Consider the following 20,780-nt stretch of genomic DNA (forward strand, 5'->3'; position numbering starts at 1 on the left):
CCGAAGTCTAAAAATGAAAAAAAAAAAAAAAAAAAAAAAAATGCTGCAAATTGTATGAATGTTATTTTATTTCACAGTTAATTATTAGAGTTTATAATAGTATTTTAAAATTCTTATACTAAATTGAAAAAAAAAAAAAAAAACAGAAATAACCGGTTCATTTAGGTACGATTCCTATACCCTCTTCCTCCGTGTCTGTCGCACGTACTTTGGTTTTTTTTTTTTTTCATATATTCTGATTCATGACGGATCCATAATCCAAAACACTGATTAAAGAAAAAGTCAATAAATTTTTATTTTTTATAGTCGTTGTAAAAATTGTTTATTCAATTGAAAATTTGATATTTTCATTTTATTTTTTTTTCAGTTATTTTATTTTTAATAAATTAAAAAAAAAGTGTAGGAGGAGTGTTTTTTCATCTAACTTGTCTTGTGAAATTATTTGTCAGTATTTTGTATTAAAACTAGAATTTTTTTTTATGCGCCCTTTTACCTTTAGGCACTACTTTTCAAAAGGTAAAAGGGCGTATGTCTTGAGATACGCCCTTTCAGCTCAAGGATGCCCAAATTTTTTTTTTGCAGATCTTTGCGTTTCGAAAAATTTCAAAGCTAATGGCAAAATAAAATTTTTTTATGCGTCCTTTCAGCATAATTCCCTACTAACCTGTAGCAATACGCCCTTTTACCTTTTGGCACGCGTTATTATTTGTGAAATTTTCATGCACGCATGCAGACATACACACTAACATCAACCTGAAAATTGATAGGAACTCGATTTTCGAAAATCGGACCGAAACCAATAACTCGTCTCTTTTTTAAAATTTTCAATTTCCATAACGGGAAATTAAAAAAATGGAAAAACAATTAATAATAGTCGTGTGTTAAGCTCAATCAGTAATAGATATAAGCAAACATTGTCTTTGAAATAAAACATATAATATATTTCAATATTACCTCAACCTTGAATATTTTCTCTGACAAATATTAAACTTTGTTGATAAAACATGACTCTATGAAAGCATTAATTAATCCTGACTAGTGTTCAAAGGTCCTTGAATGTAAAATCCCCTAGGCAAATGAATGAATTCTCTATCCATCTCTATCTTATAAAATATCCGTTTGATCTCAATAGTATTTTTTTAATTTTCGTATATTTAAGTGAGTAAACAATAACTTGCATAAGTTAATTAACTGTAAATATTATTTTTAACTTAAAATCTGGTATTTTACTATTTATTATTCACCATATTGAAGTATGCAGAAGAAAAGAATAAAAAAAATAAAAAATATAAAAACTCAATTCACGTACATTCATTTTTATTGCATAAAAAAAAACGTCCAAGCATAACTTTCATTGTTCAGTATTTAATCCGGCTTTGACTCCAATTGATTTTAACAATGTTATCGTACAATACACATATGTCCGCTGTTCACCATTTATTACGAATAAAAAAAAATTATTATTCAAGTAAAAAATGAAGCTAAAAATTTTTTTATTATATGAATTTAAAAATTTCACCAATAAAAAAAAATCTAGTACTTGTGTTTTATAAATATTCGAACTGGACTAAACAATTTTATAGAATTTGTGATAACAATTGGATGTATATATATAATATAATATCGCAAATTAGTGTTGTAACATCGAAGTCGATTAATCGAACAATCGATTGTTAAAGGTTCGATTGTAGATGTTTTGCAATCGATTGTGAAGGGTTCGATTAATGAAAAAAAATCGATTTTATTTTTTCAAAACGTTTTTTCAACATCGATTTTTTTGAAAAAATTATATTTATATAATTATTTTTTGCAAAATCTATTGCTTGATTTTTTAACAATAAAGGATCAATTTCGAATGAAATTGAAGTTAGCCGACATCTGGAAATTTTTAGAATTTTTTTTATTGACAAAATTGTTATAAAAAATTAAAAAATGAATATCATATACAGAAAAGAAAGTGCTATTCACCCGTAAATAGCCATGTCCTTAATGATTATTTGTTACTTTAAACAATCGATTATTGTAGTTTCGATTGCCCAACTTAAACGTTGTACACAAATAATCGATTGTTGTAGAAAAATTTTATTTTTGCAGTGTTTAGATGAAAAACATTGGTAAATTTTTCTTTATGCATAAGTAAATAGTATATGTAATTTGCAATATTAATAATAGTAATAATAATAAAATAAAAATGTAATAATATATTTTATATTAAAAATAAACATTTAAATTTAACAATTGGTTTAAACTACTAGTTAAAAATATATTTTTCCTCCAAAAATTATTTTTAAAAAATTAGATTGAGACATCTAAAATCGATTGTCAACATCGATTGTTGGATATTCGATTGTCCAACTATAAAGTTGATAATAAAAACAATCTAAAATTTTGAAAAAAAAAAAAAAATTGATTTTCCGATTAATCGATTGTTGAAAGACCGGTTTTTTATCCAGTCGATTGTCGTCTATCAGTTATAGTCGATTGTAAACAATCGATTGTTCATGGTCGATTATTACAACACTATCGCAAATAAAATCCTAAATACTACTATGTATTGACGACTGGTTGCTGCTGTAATTTAACCAATTTTAGACTATTGTAGTGCTGTAATTATCAGTAGTTATATAAACCCTAAGCCTAATTTCGGATGTATGTCAGCCTAGTGGTTAGCAGACGAGACTTGTAATTCAAAGGACGCGAGTTCGAGCCCATCAAGAGTCAAAAATATCAAAACTAAACTAAAAAAAAAAATGATATGCTTTCACACATTTTTTTCGCCATTTACCAGGATGTGAGGATATAGAGCGACGATATGACTGGCTGATTCAGAGTACACGATAATATTTAATTGCCTGAATTATTAACATTTTGATACTTTGTTAAATATATAATAACGAGTAGTTTATTAAAGCAAAAATAACAATAATAATTTAATTAGTCAATAAAAATAAAATAAGATTATGATCGTTAAAATGAAACTTAGTAGTAGCAGTAGTACTATAATGAGTTGAAATGAGATAAGATGAGATGAGATGAGATGAGGACAACTTGTCATCGATTAAGACGTACATTTTAACGTTGGATGTTCAACGAGGCGTATTAGCACTGAAATTCCAAGTGAGAAGTAGAGAAAAGCTTGCTACGGTTAACGAGCAACCTCCGTTCATCCGTTATTCGCTTCCTCGCATTTCTCGGATACAATTTTGTGTTATACGAGTGATAAGCACTGACGCGAACAATCTCTCACTTGACACTATAATTATCTTACAACAAATATAGCAACTAATAATACGCATAATAATAATATCTAAGTTATTTTAATCATATATTTAAAACCATTATTAAATGTGGTATTAAATTTGTTGTTGCTGTTGTTGTTCTTGTTGGCCATTAACTAATTAATTTATCGTCCCACGGGCAAAAACTCCATTACAATGTAAAAGTATATCAGCACGCAAACGTTTTAACGCCTTTTTTTACCTCTGCAATTCAAGTATTGAAAAAAAAATAAATCCATAATAATAATTATATTTAGCTATTTTTTAATAACAATTTAAATATTTTATTTTGTTCCATTAATTTTTAAAAAAATGAAATTAAATTTCGAATTTTTATTCACTAAAATTCATTAATGAAAATAAAAAATAGTGTCAGTGGTTGTAAGCAGTCGCGATGAAGGGTTTCGCTCGTAAATCTTAGTTGAGCTTGCAACCAACATTACAACTCTCTTATATACGCTCGCTAATGCGTATGTTCAATATATACCATATGCACCCTGCACATATAGATACATACCAGCATTAGAACATAACACACGTACACGGGAATCCAACTGCTACACCCAATACAGGAAATCCTTTTACTCACTCTCGCTATATATATACTAGCCCATTCTACAAATTCTCTTGGCTGGTACTTTGGTAACCTGGTGTAGTAGCTCGATCCTGATATTCGCTCTCTCTTTCATCCTCGAATGCGGATAAGGTATTTCTGTATATTCATATATATGATGTACGCACCCACACCCTGTCATATTGTCTCACCCTGTCATCAACGTGTCACGTTACCCGATGGTAGCCTCTCGCGACCGAGCGGATAGTAGGTTCCGGCACGAGAATCGATTCATTAATGTGTCGATGACCTCGTAAAATATAGATAAAAAATACATATCATAATTTTATGGTTTTTTTTTTATGATTATCGGTATTTTATATAATGATAATAATAAATTGAAGTAATTAGTAATTATTCCCATGAGTGTTAAATGGCTTAAAATCGTTGAATCGTTTGGTCGAAATTCGATTCACGAACATTTGGTGAGTAGTTGCGGAAGTTAAGTTATCAGAGAGCGAGGTTCAAACGCGTATCAGTATAAAATGACTGGAACTGGTAAACTTGTTGGTGGGTGGTGCTGCTAGTAAAGGAAAGAGAGAGAATTATCCCTCAGGACATACTCTCAGCTTCTGTGGATTGGCTATACGCGGTGGTTCTCAAGAAAAACTCAAACGATCCAAGGTAATCAAGAGTCTGATGTCTCGTGGGAAACCTACTTTTATATATATATATATATATATATATATATCTGTCGCCAACTCTCTATATGCTATCCACTATCGTTTCCCGATACGAGTCGCCAGGACTCGGCCAACATCTCAAACGGACATACTCTACGACTCACCCAAACTCACGTCTCTATATATAAATATATATAGATAGAGATATTAAGAAATTACTTTTTCATGTTGTTTGCTTAATTATTCGTTGATAGATATAGAGGCACTATCCCTCTGCTTTGTATTCGAGGTGTCCAAAAATTATATAACATTATCTATATTTTGGAAGATGATGATTATAAAGAAACAGAAAAAAATTTTATTACATCAAATATATGATAATATGAAAGAAATAAAATAAGTCAACATGTTTCCTAGTCCTGGACTTGGATTATTTTTATTTTTTTTTGTCTGTATTATATAGTAATAATTGAGTCGAAAGAGGGCTGTTCTGTCAACGACAGCCTATTGTTTCCTGGGATAAGCCGTTTTTATTAAACCGGATGATTATTCAACGTCGAGAGAATATCACTGATAGACGAGATGATAATAATAACAATATTATTAATCGATCGAAATTTTGTTATTAAATAGTCTGTCTTGTTCAATGGCATGCAACCAGAACAAGATTTAAGAAACAATCGAATAATAATAAAATTACTCAAGATAAATATTTTAGATATAAGTTTAGATTTTAATATGACCAAATGTTAATTAAATTATATAACTTGGACTAATTTCAAGTTTTCGGGCATTTTTAGACCGTCATTGGCCTAGATAGCTCTCGATCTAATTTTTCTTACCTGGGTAATTGTTAACATGCATTTAATCACCCGAAAATAATCTATTTTTACTTCCGGTTATGATCATATAAATAAATAAAGTAAAAGTAAAATTTTTTTTTACTTAATTATTTAAATTAGAGTAAGAAAAAAATAAATAAATAAAAGTAATTAAAGGAAACATTTAAAAGTAAATGGTACAATTAATTTAATTTAATAGATTGAGTTTTAGTAAACTCAATAGCTTGGATTTTCTTATTGAGAGGTGTGGTGCCAACGAAAACGGAATAGATCGAATGAAAGATATATAGATATATATATATAAGTTGGTAAAGAGGGTGAGAAACAAGTCAGAGGGTGGAGTGATAAAGAACATACCTTAGCTCGACAGTTACCATTGAATTCTCAGGATTTACTTGTAATTATTTTGTAATAGAAATAAATTGTTAGATTTGTATCAGCATTGAGTCACTTGGTACACTGGTGATATCCTCGTATTACTTGCTATTGGTGTATTCTCTCTTGGTTTCTGAATAATCGAACCTTAGGGATCTTCTAAGTCACTCTCCCATCTCCCACCACCTGTTTGATTCCTAACACCAGTATCGTAATTCTCTAAACTAAATAATAATTACTATTATTATCAATCAATAAAAAATGTCAACAAAATTAAATTATTACACAAATACATTGAGACATTTTTATTTTTATTGTAGAATTATTATATACAACAAAAGAAATGAAACTGAAAAAAGAAACATTCTTACTTAAGAAAAATTCATTATATTACAAAGGTTAATTATTTTCAAATTATAGAAGGCAATAAAATATCATTTTTTTAAAATTCCCTCAGATTTAAAAAAAAACGTTTCGCTTAATTTTTTTCTTTATCTTAATCTCGAATCTCATTTTAATTGTTCATTAATTAAATTCATGCATCAACAAATTTTTTTTTATTTTATTGATGATATACAAAGCCACTGAGATATTCAAAATTATAAACGTTTAATTTATTAATTAAGTATTTAACCTTATCAGCTTATTTAAAATTAAAACGCATGAATTTAATAATAATAATAATAATAATTATTGTGATGCTAAGCGATAATTATTTCGTAAAAATTTATCGTAAGTTTAAAACTAAAATAATATTTATTTTTTTTTGTTTAATTATACAAGCTTAAGTATTTAATTTAGATAAAATTTTTAAGTTTTATTTTATTTATTAATAAACTTATAATTATTCTAAAAAATAATTTATTGCTGAATAATATTTTCTATTGATCCGTAATATCTGTTTGAGGTATGGAATCTTCCGAAGATGATTTTGTTGATTCTGTTGGTTCAATAACCTCAAATTCTTCACATGACGCTTCTTTACCATTCGTATCTAAACTTTCAACCCTTATTTTCTCTTCTAATTTTGGAACCGATACAATTGGTTCTTGAAATTTAACTTGTGAAGTTGTCGCATCTGATGATGTGTCTTGACTTTCAGTACCTAGTAGTCATAGTACATTAACTTAATAATTTATTCAATAAACTTGACCTCATTTTTACAGGATTCAATTAATTTCCTAACGTTGGGGGGTGTATCAGAAATTTTAAGTGAGTGAATTGGACGAAAATTTGGTAGCGGTTATAGAGCGCGTCTAATGCGACGCGATGTGAGGCGCGCAACAGGAAAATATATAAATATAATAAAGCATTAGAAAGTAATGAATGAATATTTGAAATTGCATATAAATTTATTGCACATATGACTATATTTTATTGCTATCTTTTTTTTTATAGCAGACAATATTAAATACAGACAAATCAAACTCTAGTGAAATATGTACATGATATGAGCAATTCCAATTTCACAGGATTTAATTTTACAAATAGACTTGGTACTGTAAAGATATAATTTTGACACAAATAATATATTTCAAATTATTAAATTCATCATTATCATCATCATCATCATCATCATCATCATTATCAATGATTTGGCAGAATTAATCATTTATATCATTGTCACGTATTATATATAATATATTATAATATAATGTAAACAAATCAAAGCAATACAATTGAAGTATAATGAATAGAAGGTACAACATAACAATACTGTGAGTTTATTTCAGGCATAACTTAATCAAGTTATAATATTCAATGGATTTAATCACGAAATATCAATTTACGGTTATGTAAACCGTAATATTAGGGCGCAAAATTCTTTCATGTATTCATAATAATAATGACAATGATAATACAATAGAATTATTAACTTAATAATTATATTTATATATGAATGAATAGATAATTAAAACCTTAATATGATTGATTTATTAAACGACAAATTTTTACATTGAAATTAATACAAAATATTTAATATATCGTGATAATAATAGTAATGATGATGATATATAATTAGGAATGAACTCTGTAAATGGTGGCGTGCAACAAACCTTGTACGGTTGGAACAAATTGACTCGGTGATGTTTCATCTGTAACTGTTGAATTATTAGTCTCAATTTGTTGTTGTTGTTGTTGTACGTTTTGCTGTTGCAAGTTTTGCTGGGAATCATTCGGATCCACATCTAACTGAGAAAGTTCATTAATGTAGTTTTGTTGAGTTTGATCTCTGGTTGGTATCAAAGGATTTGGGGCATCTGAAGATGGAGTTGTTGCTGGCGATGGACCAGGGGTTGTTGCTGCTGTACTTGGCGTTGGCGATTGAGCACCGCCAGTAGGTGCATGATTTCGTAATAAGATCTGTTGCAATTGCGCTTGCTGTAATATTACTGGTAACTCGTAGTGGTGGAAAAAATACAGCATTGAATGCTGAAAATAAAAATCAAATTAACTTTTTTTTTTTTTTTTCCCCAATTTATTTTAAACAAAGTAATATTAAATCTATCGTTGTATTCAAAATTATTTGAATATCATGATATCACTGGACAAATCAGTCCAGTCGAAAACTTTTTTAAAATACAGATACTGACAAACAGTCAGAGTTTGGTATTTCCACACTACCCACGGGAGTAAAAGAGAAAAGGAAACCTGGATAATATAGAACGAATTTTACAAATTTCCATATAAATTTACTAGAGACGAGGTACACGTGAGCCACTAGAGAGAGTCCCAATCTCTCTCTATCTTTTTTTTTTTTTTTTTTTAAATATATTTTTTTATTTCTCCCTCACTTGTGTTTCTAATATAAGCTGAATATGACACTCGGGTTACTACACTATCACCACGCACATTTATACTAAATTTATCCCTACTATACACATATATATATATATATTTTAGTCCCTTATATTCTGAGCCTTCAATGAATAACGCTAGTCTACACCTAACAAACTCGCAATCAACCCCAACCACCCAATGACGACCAAACCTTCTGTCCTTCCGACCCAGCCTCAGCATCCTTTAGTCGATACTGAACTCCCTTTTTCACTACCATATATATTATTACATGATATCATACATATATATAGTACGATCGATCATTTTATTCTCATTCTTTGCTTCTTTTTAACTTCCCCCTTAAAAAATCGATGATTTTCAAAAATTTCGGGAAGTTATTGTTTTCACCCCGATTTTCTAAAATCGAGTTTTCATCAGATGTTGACGTTTTGAGGTCCTAGGAAGCCATTCTGTTCGAGTCACCGGAGAGAAAACTTAGAAAAATTTTTGTCCTTTACTATTATGTACCAGCGATATTTCAGGAGATTTGTCTGAAGCTTCCACAGAAAATACACACTCAGCACGTAAACATTCCATATTCACCACATAAACAATCCATACTCGGGGCTCGGTCTTGGGAAAAAAAAAATTATGTTCCTTCACTTTCATGTGCAAGTGATATTATAGAAGTTTTCTATGAATCCTAGACAAATCCTAGACTCAAACTAGAGAAAACGTATGAGAATTTTTTGTATCACAACAATGTTTTTGAGCTCAAGGAGATGGAAAACAGCGGGAAGTTTCAGAGCTGGCCCGCAGGATCAACCGATAGACAGATTTTTCTTACTATAATTATCTATAAAAAAGTTTTTCATAATTTACCACCAGTGAAATAAAAATTTTATATTCAAAATTTGAACCGAATTTACGAATAATTCAAATTATTTAACACGTTTTTATAAATCTATGACCTTTATAGTTAATAAAAAATAATTGATTAAATTAAAAAACAGCAAATGTGCACACGACACTTGTCGATTTATAAAAAATAAAAAAATCAGAAAAACATAAATTTTAAAATTATTTTTACCTCTAGTTATTGCATAGTAGTACTCAAAAGGACATTACACTACGACAGTCAGTTTTAATAAATTTACATAAAAAATCAACCATATCAATTGCACACATATTTTATTAATTTAATGTGAAATTCAAAGGACATATTATATTGAAGCATGGACGTTTGTTTATTATTATTATTATTGTTCTGATTTATATATGAATAAATAATAAAAAAACTACATAATTTATATTTTAACGTTTACAGCTTAAATGTTTGAAATGTAATAACGATATTTATTAAATATGGAGTAGCACAATATTTTTTTGATGCATCATTTTACCCTTTGAAGATTAAATAAATAAAAAAAAGTTAATTAGCTTAACAGAAGAGATTGATTTTGGAAAATTTCATGTTATTGATAATGAAGCCCTGGGGGTTAATCGTCAAAGACCGTTGAGCCATAGATGAAAATCAAAATGACCCGCGGCCATACCCTGCTTAATTTATCACGATATAAATTCTAGCTCATTTATAATCATAAAATCCCACTAACTACCGATCTAATCAACTAATTATTAGTTCTATCATTTATCAAATAATTATATTTGTCATTATATACAACAAAAATAACTCTATACAAATATATAAATAAATTCATTTCTTTTTGGGCTCAAAAACCCTTAATATAAAAGGAAATACATTTTGCTGAAATTTTTCTAAAAATTTCTATATCTGATGAAAACTCAATTTTCGAAAAACGATCTAAAATCAATAATTTGCCTTTTTTTGAAAATTTTAAATTTTCATTTCAAGAAGTTTTTGAAAAACGAAATATATATAATAATAATAATAATATTGTAGTGGTACTAGGAGGTCTTTACTGAAATTGACAGCAATGAAGTTGCAAATATAAGCAATACATAAAATAAAAAAATTTGACGGACCGGTAAACTTTATGTTGGACGAATCGTCAGTACAGCTATTATATAAAAATAACAAAAGCATTAGGCTTTTGACAGTATAATCGATTGAAATAATTTCTACTGGGAAAGCAAAACAATTATTATTTCAGTATTACAACTTAACATTATTATTATTATTATTATTTGAAATTTACCTTTCACCGAGAAAAGTTATTGTTATTATTGTATATAATAAAGTAGTATAGTTAAGTAAAGCAATGCAGTGAAATTATAAACAATAAAATAATACAATGTTTCGGGATATTATACATGGCTGAGTAGATACAAAGCTTTGATCTTTCAAGAAGAAGGTAGACAAGGCAGTATAAGGAAACGTCACTTGCAGTTGACAACGAAAATGTAATCTGTGAGAAGAGAGATCCACTCACCTGAATGAAGAGCCAGGATGTGACGAGTGCAAGACTGCTGTACTGTCCATTAAACCGATAATGATAAGCGTAAAAAGAAAAATGATAAAGATAGAAAAATCTGCAACAGACAAAATTATTATTTTTATTTTATTTATTTAATTAAAATGAGGTTACGTTTAATTAAATGCATCATTTCAATGCAAATATCCGGCTAAATTTTATTAGGGTTAAGAATATATATAAGAATAAGAATTTTAAAACCACAAAAAGTACATTGTCGGTTTATATTATGCACAATATAGATATAGATTCTCTTCTTTTAAGTAAAAGAAAAAACTTGTTGAATAAAATTATCCAAGCAATTCACAATGGGTTTAGTTGTTTTACCGCCGATAGTAATCTTTAAGTAAATTACCGGAAAAACCTTACGGTTTATTAACATTTTAAGGTTTTATTTTAATTCAAAAAACTAAATAAAATGCTTTTAAATAATTGCTGTTCTACAATAATATCGCGTTACTAAAACCATAAGGGCGTATAAAAAAACTTTTTTGCTCCAATTAATGCAACAATGTTGACAACATTAAAATCTATGGAAAAAACAAAAAAATTTTTTTTTGTTTTACGCCTTTTTGGTTTTAAGAAAAAATTTTTTTAAAATCATGAGGGCGTATACTGTTTTTTCGATTTATTATCAATTACAGGTAAGAGTAAGAAAAGAAATTGCCAGGGTAATAAAAATTATCACTCCACACTTCAATTTATATGGACAAATATTTATTTAAGTGAAAGAACAAATAAAAAATAGAAAAAAAATAAATTCATCAGGGTTTTAGTCCTATACCATCTCCATCGTCAGGATCATCTGTACCTAAGAGTATAAAAAAAATTTTTTTTAATTTTTTTTAGAACATAACTTGACAATAATAAAAAAATTTATAAACTATTGCCATCGCTGAAAATTAATCTTTAATAATATTGATAATATTTTTGTGGGACGGTGCCTGATGCACAAAAATGATTTAGGTCATTAAACTTGCTTCGATATATTGGTATTCTAAAACCATAACAATTCTCAAGAACAACGGCAATTGATTTTTGAAAATAAAAAGAAAAAAAAAACAGGAAATAGAAAATGAAACCTTGATTGAAAAATGAAAAAATGCACCTTTGAAAAATTGAACAATCTAAATGTGCATTTCTTTAATTTGATTAAATTAAATTTCACATCACTCATAGAATTTAGAATTTTTTAGATGAATTTTTTTCGTTCTCGAATTTTACATATTTTTTACATCAATTGTTGAATTAAAAAAATTGTGACAAGATTCGATCAAAATTAAATAAAGAAATTTGGTTTTTTATTTATATAAATATTTGTTCAGATAAATTAAGTTGTGGAGTGATAATTTTTATTACCCTTGCAATTTTTTTTCTTACTCTGATCTATAATTAATAATAAACCGAAAAAATAGGATACGCCCTTATGACTTTAAAAAAATTTTTGCTTAAAACCAAAAGGGCATAAAACAAAAAAATTTTTTTTTTGTTTTTTCCATAGATTTTAATGTTTTCAATATTTTTAAATTGATTGGAGCAAAAAAAAAAATTTTATACGCCCTTTTGGTTCTGCAGAACCAAAAGGGCGTATATTTTGAGATACGCCTTTTTGGTTTTAGTAACGCGATATTTAAATACGATTAAATAATCGTGTGTTAAGAGAAAACTTTTAAAAAATAATAGTAAAGTAGTACATGATTTTTTCTTCTCTATAAGTAAAATAATTACTATGGGATTTCATAAAGTTTCCTCCAACTAACAGACCAAAGAGAGTATCATCACATCACCAAATGACATTCCTTTCGATGACTCTCACTGTTGAGATAATTCACATTCCACGAATTCAATGCCTTATATTCGTGCCGGGTTAGAAAGTATTTGTCAACCTAGTCTTATCATTATATCATTCTATCACCCTATACTCCTATTCTTCTTTTGCAACAGCCTTTTAACGTCTGTCCACTGAAATTTTCTATTCTCAAATATTTTGCTGATACAAATTAAAAATGAAACTAAAAAACAGGATAGCTATTTTTTTTTTTCAACGATAAACTCTGCAATAGGGTCATTGCGTAAGATATTGGTGAATTTATATATATAAAAAAATATAGAATGAAATGATAGAAGGAGATAAAGCTGGTGAGAGAGGATAGTAGAGCATATATAGTATATATAGTGAAATCCAGCGTTACGTATTCCCATAACATCATCTCTAAAGCCGCACAAGAGAGTTTCAGTTCTGAATATAACAGACATGGCATAGCAAGAGCCAGTAGTCTAGTATAGCTACATAACTATATGTACTATGACATACATTCATATATCTATCTTATATCTTTTGAGTATAATGGTGGCAGTAGCAGAGAGGGTAGAGACAGAAAACATAACATTAGAGGCAGCGTCTGCTAGGTAGGTTCCACCAACGGATTCAACCTACTCTTAGATGTGAAGTGCTGGGTATTTGGATCTACTTGAGAAGTAGCCAAAGGCTTCATATGCATCTACACTCTATATACTCAAACATAAAATCCAGCTTATTTTTAAACTATAAAAAAAATTAATTTTACTTGTATGACTGTTGTTGTTAAAAAATTGATAACGTAACAGACATTATTAAATAATCAATGTTCATAACTATTGCATAACATAATTTTGTTATTTTATACCATAATAATGTAACTATATTGTCAATCAATCTACGGTATAAAAGCAATCTGAGCTCAGGTCGACGGGAGCGAAAGAAGAGAAGGAGGAAACCCCGCGGGGTATTGAGTGGCCAGCAAGCAGCTAAAGAAAAGAGACAAGGTGAACCACCTCCACCTCCATCTCCACCATTCATACAGACATACAGACATAGTAAAGACGTCAGAGAAACACTAGATAGACAGAACAAAGTACAAACAATCCGCCTTTCAGGCGAGAAACCTCTTTCTCCTCTTTCTCCTTTTTCTCTTCTTTCTCAATAGTCTCCTATTCCTACACTCCTATCCACTTTCTTTGACAACTCTCTTTATTCTAGGATGCTCATCGTTGACAAACTTAAAAAAAACTATAGATGAACAAGAAATAAGAGAATAATAATAATAATTTTACTGGTTATTTAGAGTAGAATACAGGGAAATTACTTTTAGACTCAAGTAATAAGAGAAGAATTTTTAATTTTTATATCAAATTTACAATTTTAATGATAAAAATAACAAAAAAAAGATAAAAATTTATATATATGTAGACATTGAAAAGATACTATAAAAAATAAAAGGAAAAAAAGAAATTCAAGTAGCGATAAGTGGTATGACGATGAAGAATGAGAAAGCGAAATCAACTCTATGGTGAATGTCACATCTATGAACAGACTACTCGAGTGCTGTGAAAATATCGGCGGCTTCTTCAAGAGGCTTCACTGCCAATCCGATTGAACATCGGTTATCAAAGGAAAAAAGGTTACTATCAGCTGCTGCTATCTAATCTCTTATTTCATCGGACATAAAAAAAAATATATATATATAGATATATTGATTTTTTTTACAATCTTTCATGAGCAAAATCAAACAATTAACCATTACCAAAATAAAATCTTTTAAATTATATAATTCGGTGGCCAACATGACCCGGTTTTACTATGACACCATATCATTTTAAACAAGAGTCATTTCTCCATGTAGAAGACAATATAATTTAGCTAAAAAAAAGTCCTCATAACACATGATTATGAAATTTATTAATTCGGTAGATTAAAAAAAAAGTATTTGTAATAATTTGAAGGAAAGAAAATCACAACGATGGCTGAAACTTCAAAGAGCTTGAGCTTGACAGTCCCTGGTTTCTCTTGTACCGGCAAATAAGGTTATGTAACCATTCTTACCCAAGGGATGTGGTCCCTATTTCTTGACTCGGACCAGCGGAAAATGAAATATCACTCGAGATACACCACTAGCACCATGTGGCAAAGGTGAGTGGAAGATAAATACATAAGACTATTTTATTTTTATACGAAAAAAAAAAAAAATTATAGTGATAATAAAATAATAAAATGTAGATATCGTGGTATCAAAACATATGGAGACTCTCTTCAGCAACACGTCCAGACAAACCCTCTTCTTTCCTAATAAAATAAAAAATTTTTTATACTTGGAAGATTCAATTATTTGAATTGATTTTATCGTCAGATTCAATTTTAAATATTTGTAACATTTATAGCCAATTACCATAGTTGTAATTGATATTCACGAAGCATAGAAAAGGTTTCATTGTGGAATAGTTTGAAATCTGATTCTCAGTAACTGGTCATAATATCCGAGACAAGAAAACACTAGCCAATTAAATTCAACCATTTTGTCCTGATTTTTATGGGAAATTTAAAAAATCCTGATAAATCATCAATATATACAACAGATATTTTGTCCTGAATATTTATGACGAGAATCATACTGATAGAATCTTATGACCGGGAATCCTGAATCTCAACAGAAGACTGAGATTTATAATATTTAAAATTATACGTATCAAATCTCATTTCCACATAAATAAATAAATAAATAAATAAATAAAAAACCATAGAGTCTGATGTCTGATCCCACCTTTCTCTCAATCTTAAGAGGCTTATCGTGCTTTAGTCATACTAAAGGAATATTTACATATTTTGCGATTTATATCTCTCAATTCATAAAAACGTACGAGCAAGTCTCTTGCTACTGATGTTACTGCCGCGGCTGCTGAGTCACAAGAGAATTGTCATGTTTTTTAGTTATTTTTTAAAAAAATGCAAAATACGTATTTCAAACATATTTGGTTATTATTTTTTTTTAAATAATATAATTTAATGGTTTTGTAAAAAATTTATTGAGAGTAATAAAAAAATATAAAGAATTATAGTAAAACAATTTCCGGGTTGTAGGATATCGCACATGAGCCAGAAAATGGCCGAGAAGTGTTGAATCGACAGGAGGCCAAAGGGCCAACACGGTAGGTGCATTACTCGACACCATTGGAAATCTGCCTCACCATCAACCTTTATACCCATAGATTCACGTACGACCTTTTGGACACCACTATTCACATACAAATCGATATCAACTAAATCGAACAAAAGACAGCTCCAACTCTCTTTGTCCTCATCCATATCCCGTTCACTATTCAGCTATCCGACTTTACAACTATATTGACATTTAACAACTACACTAATAGGTCCGTTTAATATATATATATGAATATATAATTAACAAGTAGTATCACTAGCTAAAAAGTCAGCCACAAAATTTATATAATTTTACCTTCTCGATATGAAAATTTCAAATTTTTTAAAAAGGTAAATTATTGGTTTTGGTTAGATTTTCAAAAGTCGAATTTTCATCAGATACCTATTTTTACTATTTTCAGATGAACGTCCGTATGTGAGTGTAAACTATTTTGTCGTGCAAAATCTTTAGAACGAGTCAACGGACACATAAAAAATTTAAGTTTTTTCTTGCTTACTTTATAAAGCGATTTATATGAATCAGGATAAATTATTAAAAAATGAGTTAATTTTTCTAGAGGCGGTATGTCAGGAGTATTTACGTCTACTTACTAGTCATCCAGCATTCTATGATAGATCATTTATTATACCTGCGATTCGTAGATAGAATATGCTGCCTCTAAGCCCAACATGTCTCTCTACATTCAGGAAATTATTTTTTAGATTTACAAAGTTCGAATTTAAATTTACTTGACGTTAGAGCTTGTCTTATACTGTTAGCTCATAATCTATATTACCATATTAATGTATTATAATTTTTTAGTCGGCCGCAAGAGATTTTGATCTAGTCGAATAAAATTCACTATCTGTCTATCTTCATTATCATTACCAAGTATACTTGAAAAAGTTTTAGTATTTATTATTATTATTATTATTATTAAAAACAAATTAATTAAAGTTATATCATAGAAAATGATGATAATAATAATAAAATGTAATATAATTATTACATAAAATAAAGAGAGATATATATATATTTTATTTCCTTTTTATATAAATTTAATACACCTCTTTTTTTATGGCTTAGAATTTTCATAGTGAAATTCCAACGGCAGCTTTCGACGCGACGGCGACGCAATACCACTCCACTAATTAGACATTAGCGCAACAAACAACCTCGAGGTGTGCTCCCCCGAGCAAACCCTGCCCGACCCAACCCACCATCACCAGATCACCATCACCACCACCACCACCACCACCACTACCAACAAGGATTCTGCTGTCCTCTTTACTCTCTGTTCTCTTTTCTCCTCCAACCTTCGTCTTTCATTCATATATATACACTCACACACACACACACACACAATTGGCAACTCCCTCACTCCACTATCAAAAGCTATCCTACTACCTAACGTTCCACCTCGGTTTCTCTCATCCTCCATATCACCTACTCTACTTCATCCTGTCGACGAAATGTTCAAGTTACAAATTAACTTGTAGGGATAGCAGTTTCCACTTCAACACACATACGCACTATCAACTTTTAAATTTTTATTTTCACTAAAATTTTAACTATTTATTTAAGTATGGACGGAAGTTTAATTATCATAATGATATTTAAAAAAAAAAAAAAACACAAGATATTTGTGGAAAATAATAATATACTAGAAAAATCCTAGGTTATTTATGTAATTGTCAATCAAGTTTCTTAGTCTTTGAGGTGTAAAAACGCTCAGAGCTACCAAAGAGTTTGACCATGCATGAGAAACATTTCCGGTCAAGACACGAATCAGTTGAAAAAAATAAAAACAATAAAAAAATATATTTTTTTTTCCTTCCGTACTTAATTTCAAATAAAACTCTATGTTTACTTTATTTTTATTATTTCCAAAAGTATCCGTAATTAACCTCCATTATTGAGCTTGCAACGCCCTGGGTTTATTTTTATCTTTTTTTAACTCTCCCAGCCATTGTTTTTTTTCACATGTATCTTTTATTTTTTATCTTTTCTTGTCCTTCAGCCATTCGATATCACTCGACCGTGATACTCTCTCAGGCTCTTTACTATCTCCAAGATTCCAATCTTTAAGTACTTGATTCGATTAAGTTTCAGATTGATTTTAGTTAATCACAATTTTTATATTTTATTTCCTTTCTTTAAATTCATAAAAACACGTAAAAAAATCTAACCAACTCGTGATGGTTATTATTATTATCATTATCTAATTAATAATAATAAAGAAAAAAGTATAAAGTATAAAGATTTTTGAATCTTGTCTCAGTTGCCGCTGAATTGTTTTATTTAAAATTTAACTGTACAATAAATATTAAAAAAATTAATATCTGATCATTAATAGAAAATGATTTGTTCTGCGGTATATTTAGTATCAGAATTGAAAATTTAATTGGCAGTGTTAATCAGCGAGTCGAAATACAAGATAGATAACAAGGCTACCATTAAAGACCATCAAATGTTGGTGATGGCTGGTAATTTCAGTAGCCTTACTCCGAGGATTACTCATTGAACTGTATTATTGTTAATTCCATATGAACGCTTAGCACAGTGGGATTAAAGTTTCTCCATCTACTTGCTACTGCTAATGCTGATACTGTTATTTGTACCAGCACTACACTATTTCCATCTCTCATACTGATTATTCTCATTGCCTATCAATAGTACTAATGTCTACGTCTCTACATACCTACGTCTTTGCGTCTTTGCGTCTCTGATTCACTAACAAGTACTAGTAGTACTCGGTAACCTATGCCGGAGGCATGCATTTCTCCAACTTAGTATAACAAAGCAACAGAGGATTTTAATTGGAATCCACCAGCAACAGCCGTACCAGCAGTTGCACCAGTTTCAACAGTTGCAGTACTACCAGCCGGATAATATATACATATACATATACATATACATAATACTAAACCAGAGTAGGGCTTATATAGAATAGCAGGTAGCTACAGATTTAACGAGTCAAGAAGAACAGAAACTGCCTGAAGGAGTCTTCTATTCTCCATCCTGTATCTTTAGTATCTTTACTACTCTCTGCTCTACTTGATAAAATTATTCAATTATGTACTAGTATATATAATGGTTGTTTTTACAATGGATGAATATAAACGATAAATAATTTGGTTTGTTTATTCCCTTATTGTTTTAGTAAACTTTTATATTTTAGTGAAAAAGTAAAGCAGTACTACATACAGACCATCACCCAAGGCGTCGAAGCGTGCCGACATTTATAAATGGAAGCGACGTTGCCATTACTATGCAAATAGATTCACAGTGACACGAAGTGAATGGGTATACCCTGGTCACCCTGGACACCCTGGTCACCCGACGCCACTGATGCTACCGGAACACCGTTTAATAGAGTGTCGTTTCGCTGTAGTACGCCACACCCGATATACATATCCCAAGTAATGAAATTGTCCACGCGTTAACATTCGACCGTTTGTTTCACGATCGGATGAATCTGCTATGCTACTATTACATAGTGATATCACAAAATACACCTTCCATCCTCATAATTCGTTTTGCATTTAATTATCATATCTATAATATTTATAAACATATTTTTCAGTCGATTTACTTTTTAATAAACTTTAAGTTACTATCCGTCCGTAAAAAAATTTAGTTTAATTTTATTAAACTCAAGAGTCTATAGGGCTGCTAAATTTACAAGTGCTACATAAATTCGTGTAGAAATGGTCTCTATTATTTTAAAAGTTAAATTTTATATTTTTTTTTAAAGCAAAACCAGAAACGTATTTTCTTATTTTTTTACAATTATTATTATTCAGGGACAAACTAAAGACATTTATACTAATTCAGATGGAAGCCGTTAAAAGGATAAAATAAAGATGCAAAAGTACGTAATACGGGCATATAATATAATACGGGGTAGACAGTTGGGTGTCATCACCGTCAATTCTCGTTCAGTGTAACGACGCGTCGTCGCCAATGCCACTGCCACTGCAATTCGCATAATCTTCTTGCTAGTGTGTTACTTAAAGTCTTATAAATTTTTTAATAGATATTTTATTTATCTATTTTTAACAATCAAATATATATTTAATATATTTTTATATTACTTTAAGTGTAATACAAATAATTAATTAAATAAACATCCGATTTTTAGCGCCAATAATTTTTTTTTTTAAATATGTTTAATTAATGTAATTTAAAAATTTTAGTGAAAACATATCAATCATTGAAATATAACAAAGCTTTTTATTTATTATTATTTTTATTTTTTTTTTTTTTTTAAATAAAATATATAGTGGCAGTTTGAAAATGAATTTTCATTGAGTACAACACTAAAACGCTAGGGAACTATTCACAAGCAAAAAGCTGAAATAATGGGTTCTATGCCAAGTACAGAATGTCAACTTTCGTGTCGACATTTTGTACTGTCACACTGACAAAAAAAAATATAAAATAAATATAAAAAACGAGGGTAAATATAAAAAAAGAAGAAAGGTAAGAGCGTCATATCCGAAAAAAAAAACATTTTTCAATAGTTTCACGTGACACAAAAGTAAAGTCATTTGGTATTCGCACCAGGTCACTTGCTGTCCGGAACGATCAATTGCTCTGGGTAATTATCCTTGGGAAATTAATTTTCTCACTGGCACTTGCTCGTATTGCAATCATTTGAACCCCATAAATTTTTATTTATTTACAGAATGTTGATAAAATTTAAATAAATAAATATTATAATGTTAAATAAATTTCTGGCAGTTACAACTATTATTAGTTTATGTATATAAATATTAATATGGCTTTGTGTTGATGTTGATGGTAATACTTATATATGAATTCATGTTTAAGTATGCTGAGAAGAATCTGGTT

General features: G+C 29.3%; 1 protein-coding gene across 3 annotated transcripts in view; it reads right to left on the reverse strand.

Moving 5' to 3' along the window:
- Nucleotides 1-6,211: 6,211 nt before the first annotated feature.
- LOC103573459 (membralin) overlaps nucleotides 6,212-20,780 on the reverse strand; it is a 30,288-nt gene continuing 15,719 nt past the window's right edge. For 2 of the 3 annotated variants that reach the window (XM_053742860.1, XM_008552557.3), the window contains exons 11-13: nucleotides 10,927-11,026; nucleotides 7,789-8,164; nucleotides 6,214-6,836 (exon numbers count right to left, since the gene is read on the reverse strand). In XM_053742860.1, the coding sequence (XP_053598835.1) occupies nucleotides 6,613-6,836; nucleotides 7,789-8,164; nucleotides 10,927-11,026 (700 nt within the window). In that variant the 3' untranslated portion in view covers nucleotides 6,214-6,612. Of the gene's footprint in view, nucleotides 6,837-7,788; nucleotides 8,165-10,926; nucleotides 11,027-20,780 lie in introns of all 3 variants that reach the window. The other variant, XM_014439695.2, reaches the window with a different exon arrangement.

The sequence above is a fragment of the Microplitis demolitor genome, chromosome 2 (genome assembly GCF_026212275.2).
Source record: "Microplitis demolitor isolate Queensland-Clemson2020A chromosome 2, iyMicDemo2.1a, whole genome shotgun sequence".
Lineage (NCBI taxonomy): Eukaryota > Metazoa > Arthropoda > Insecta > Hymenoptera > Braconidae > Microplitis > Microplitis demolitor.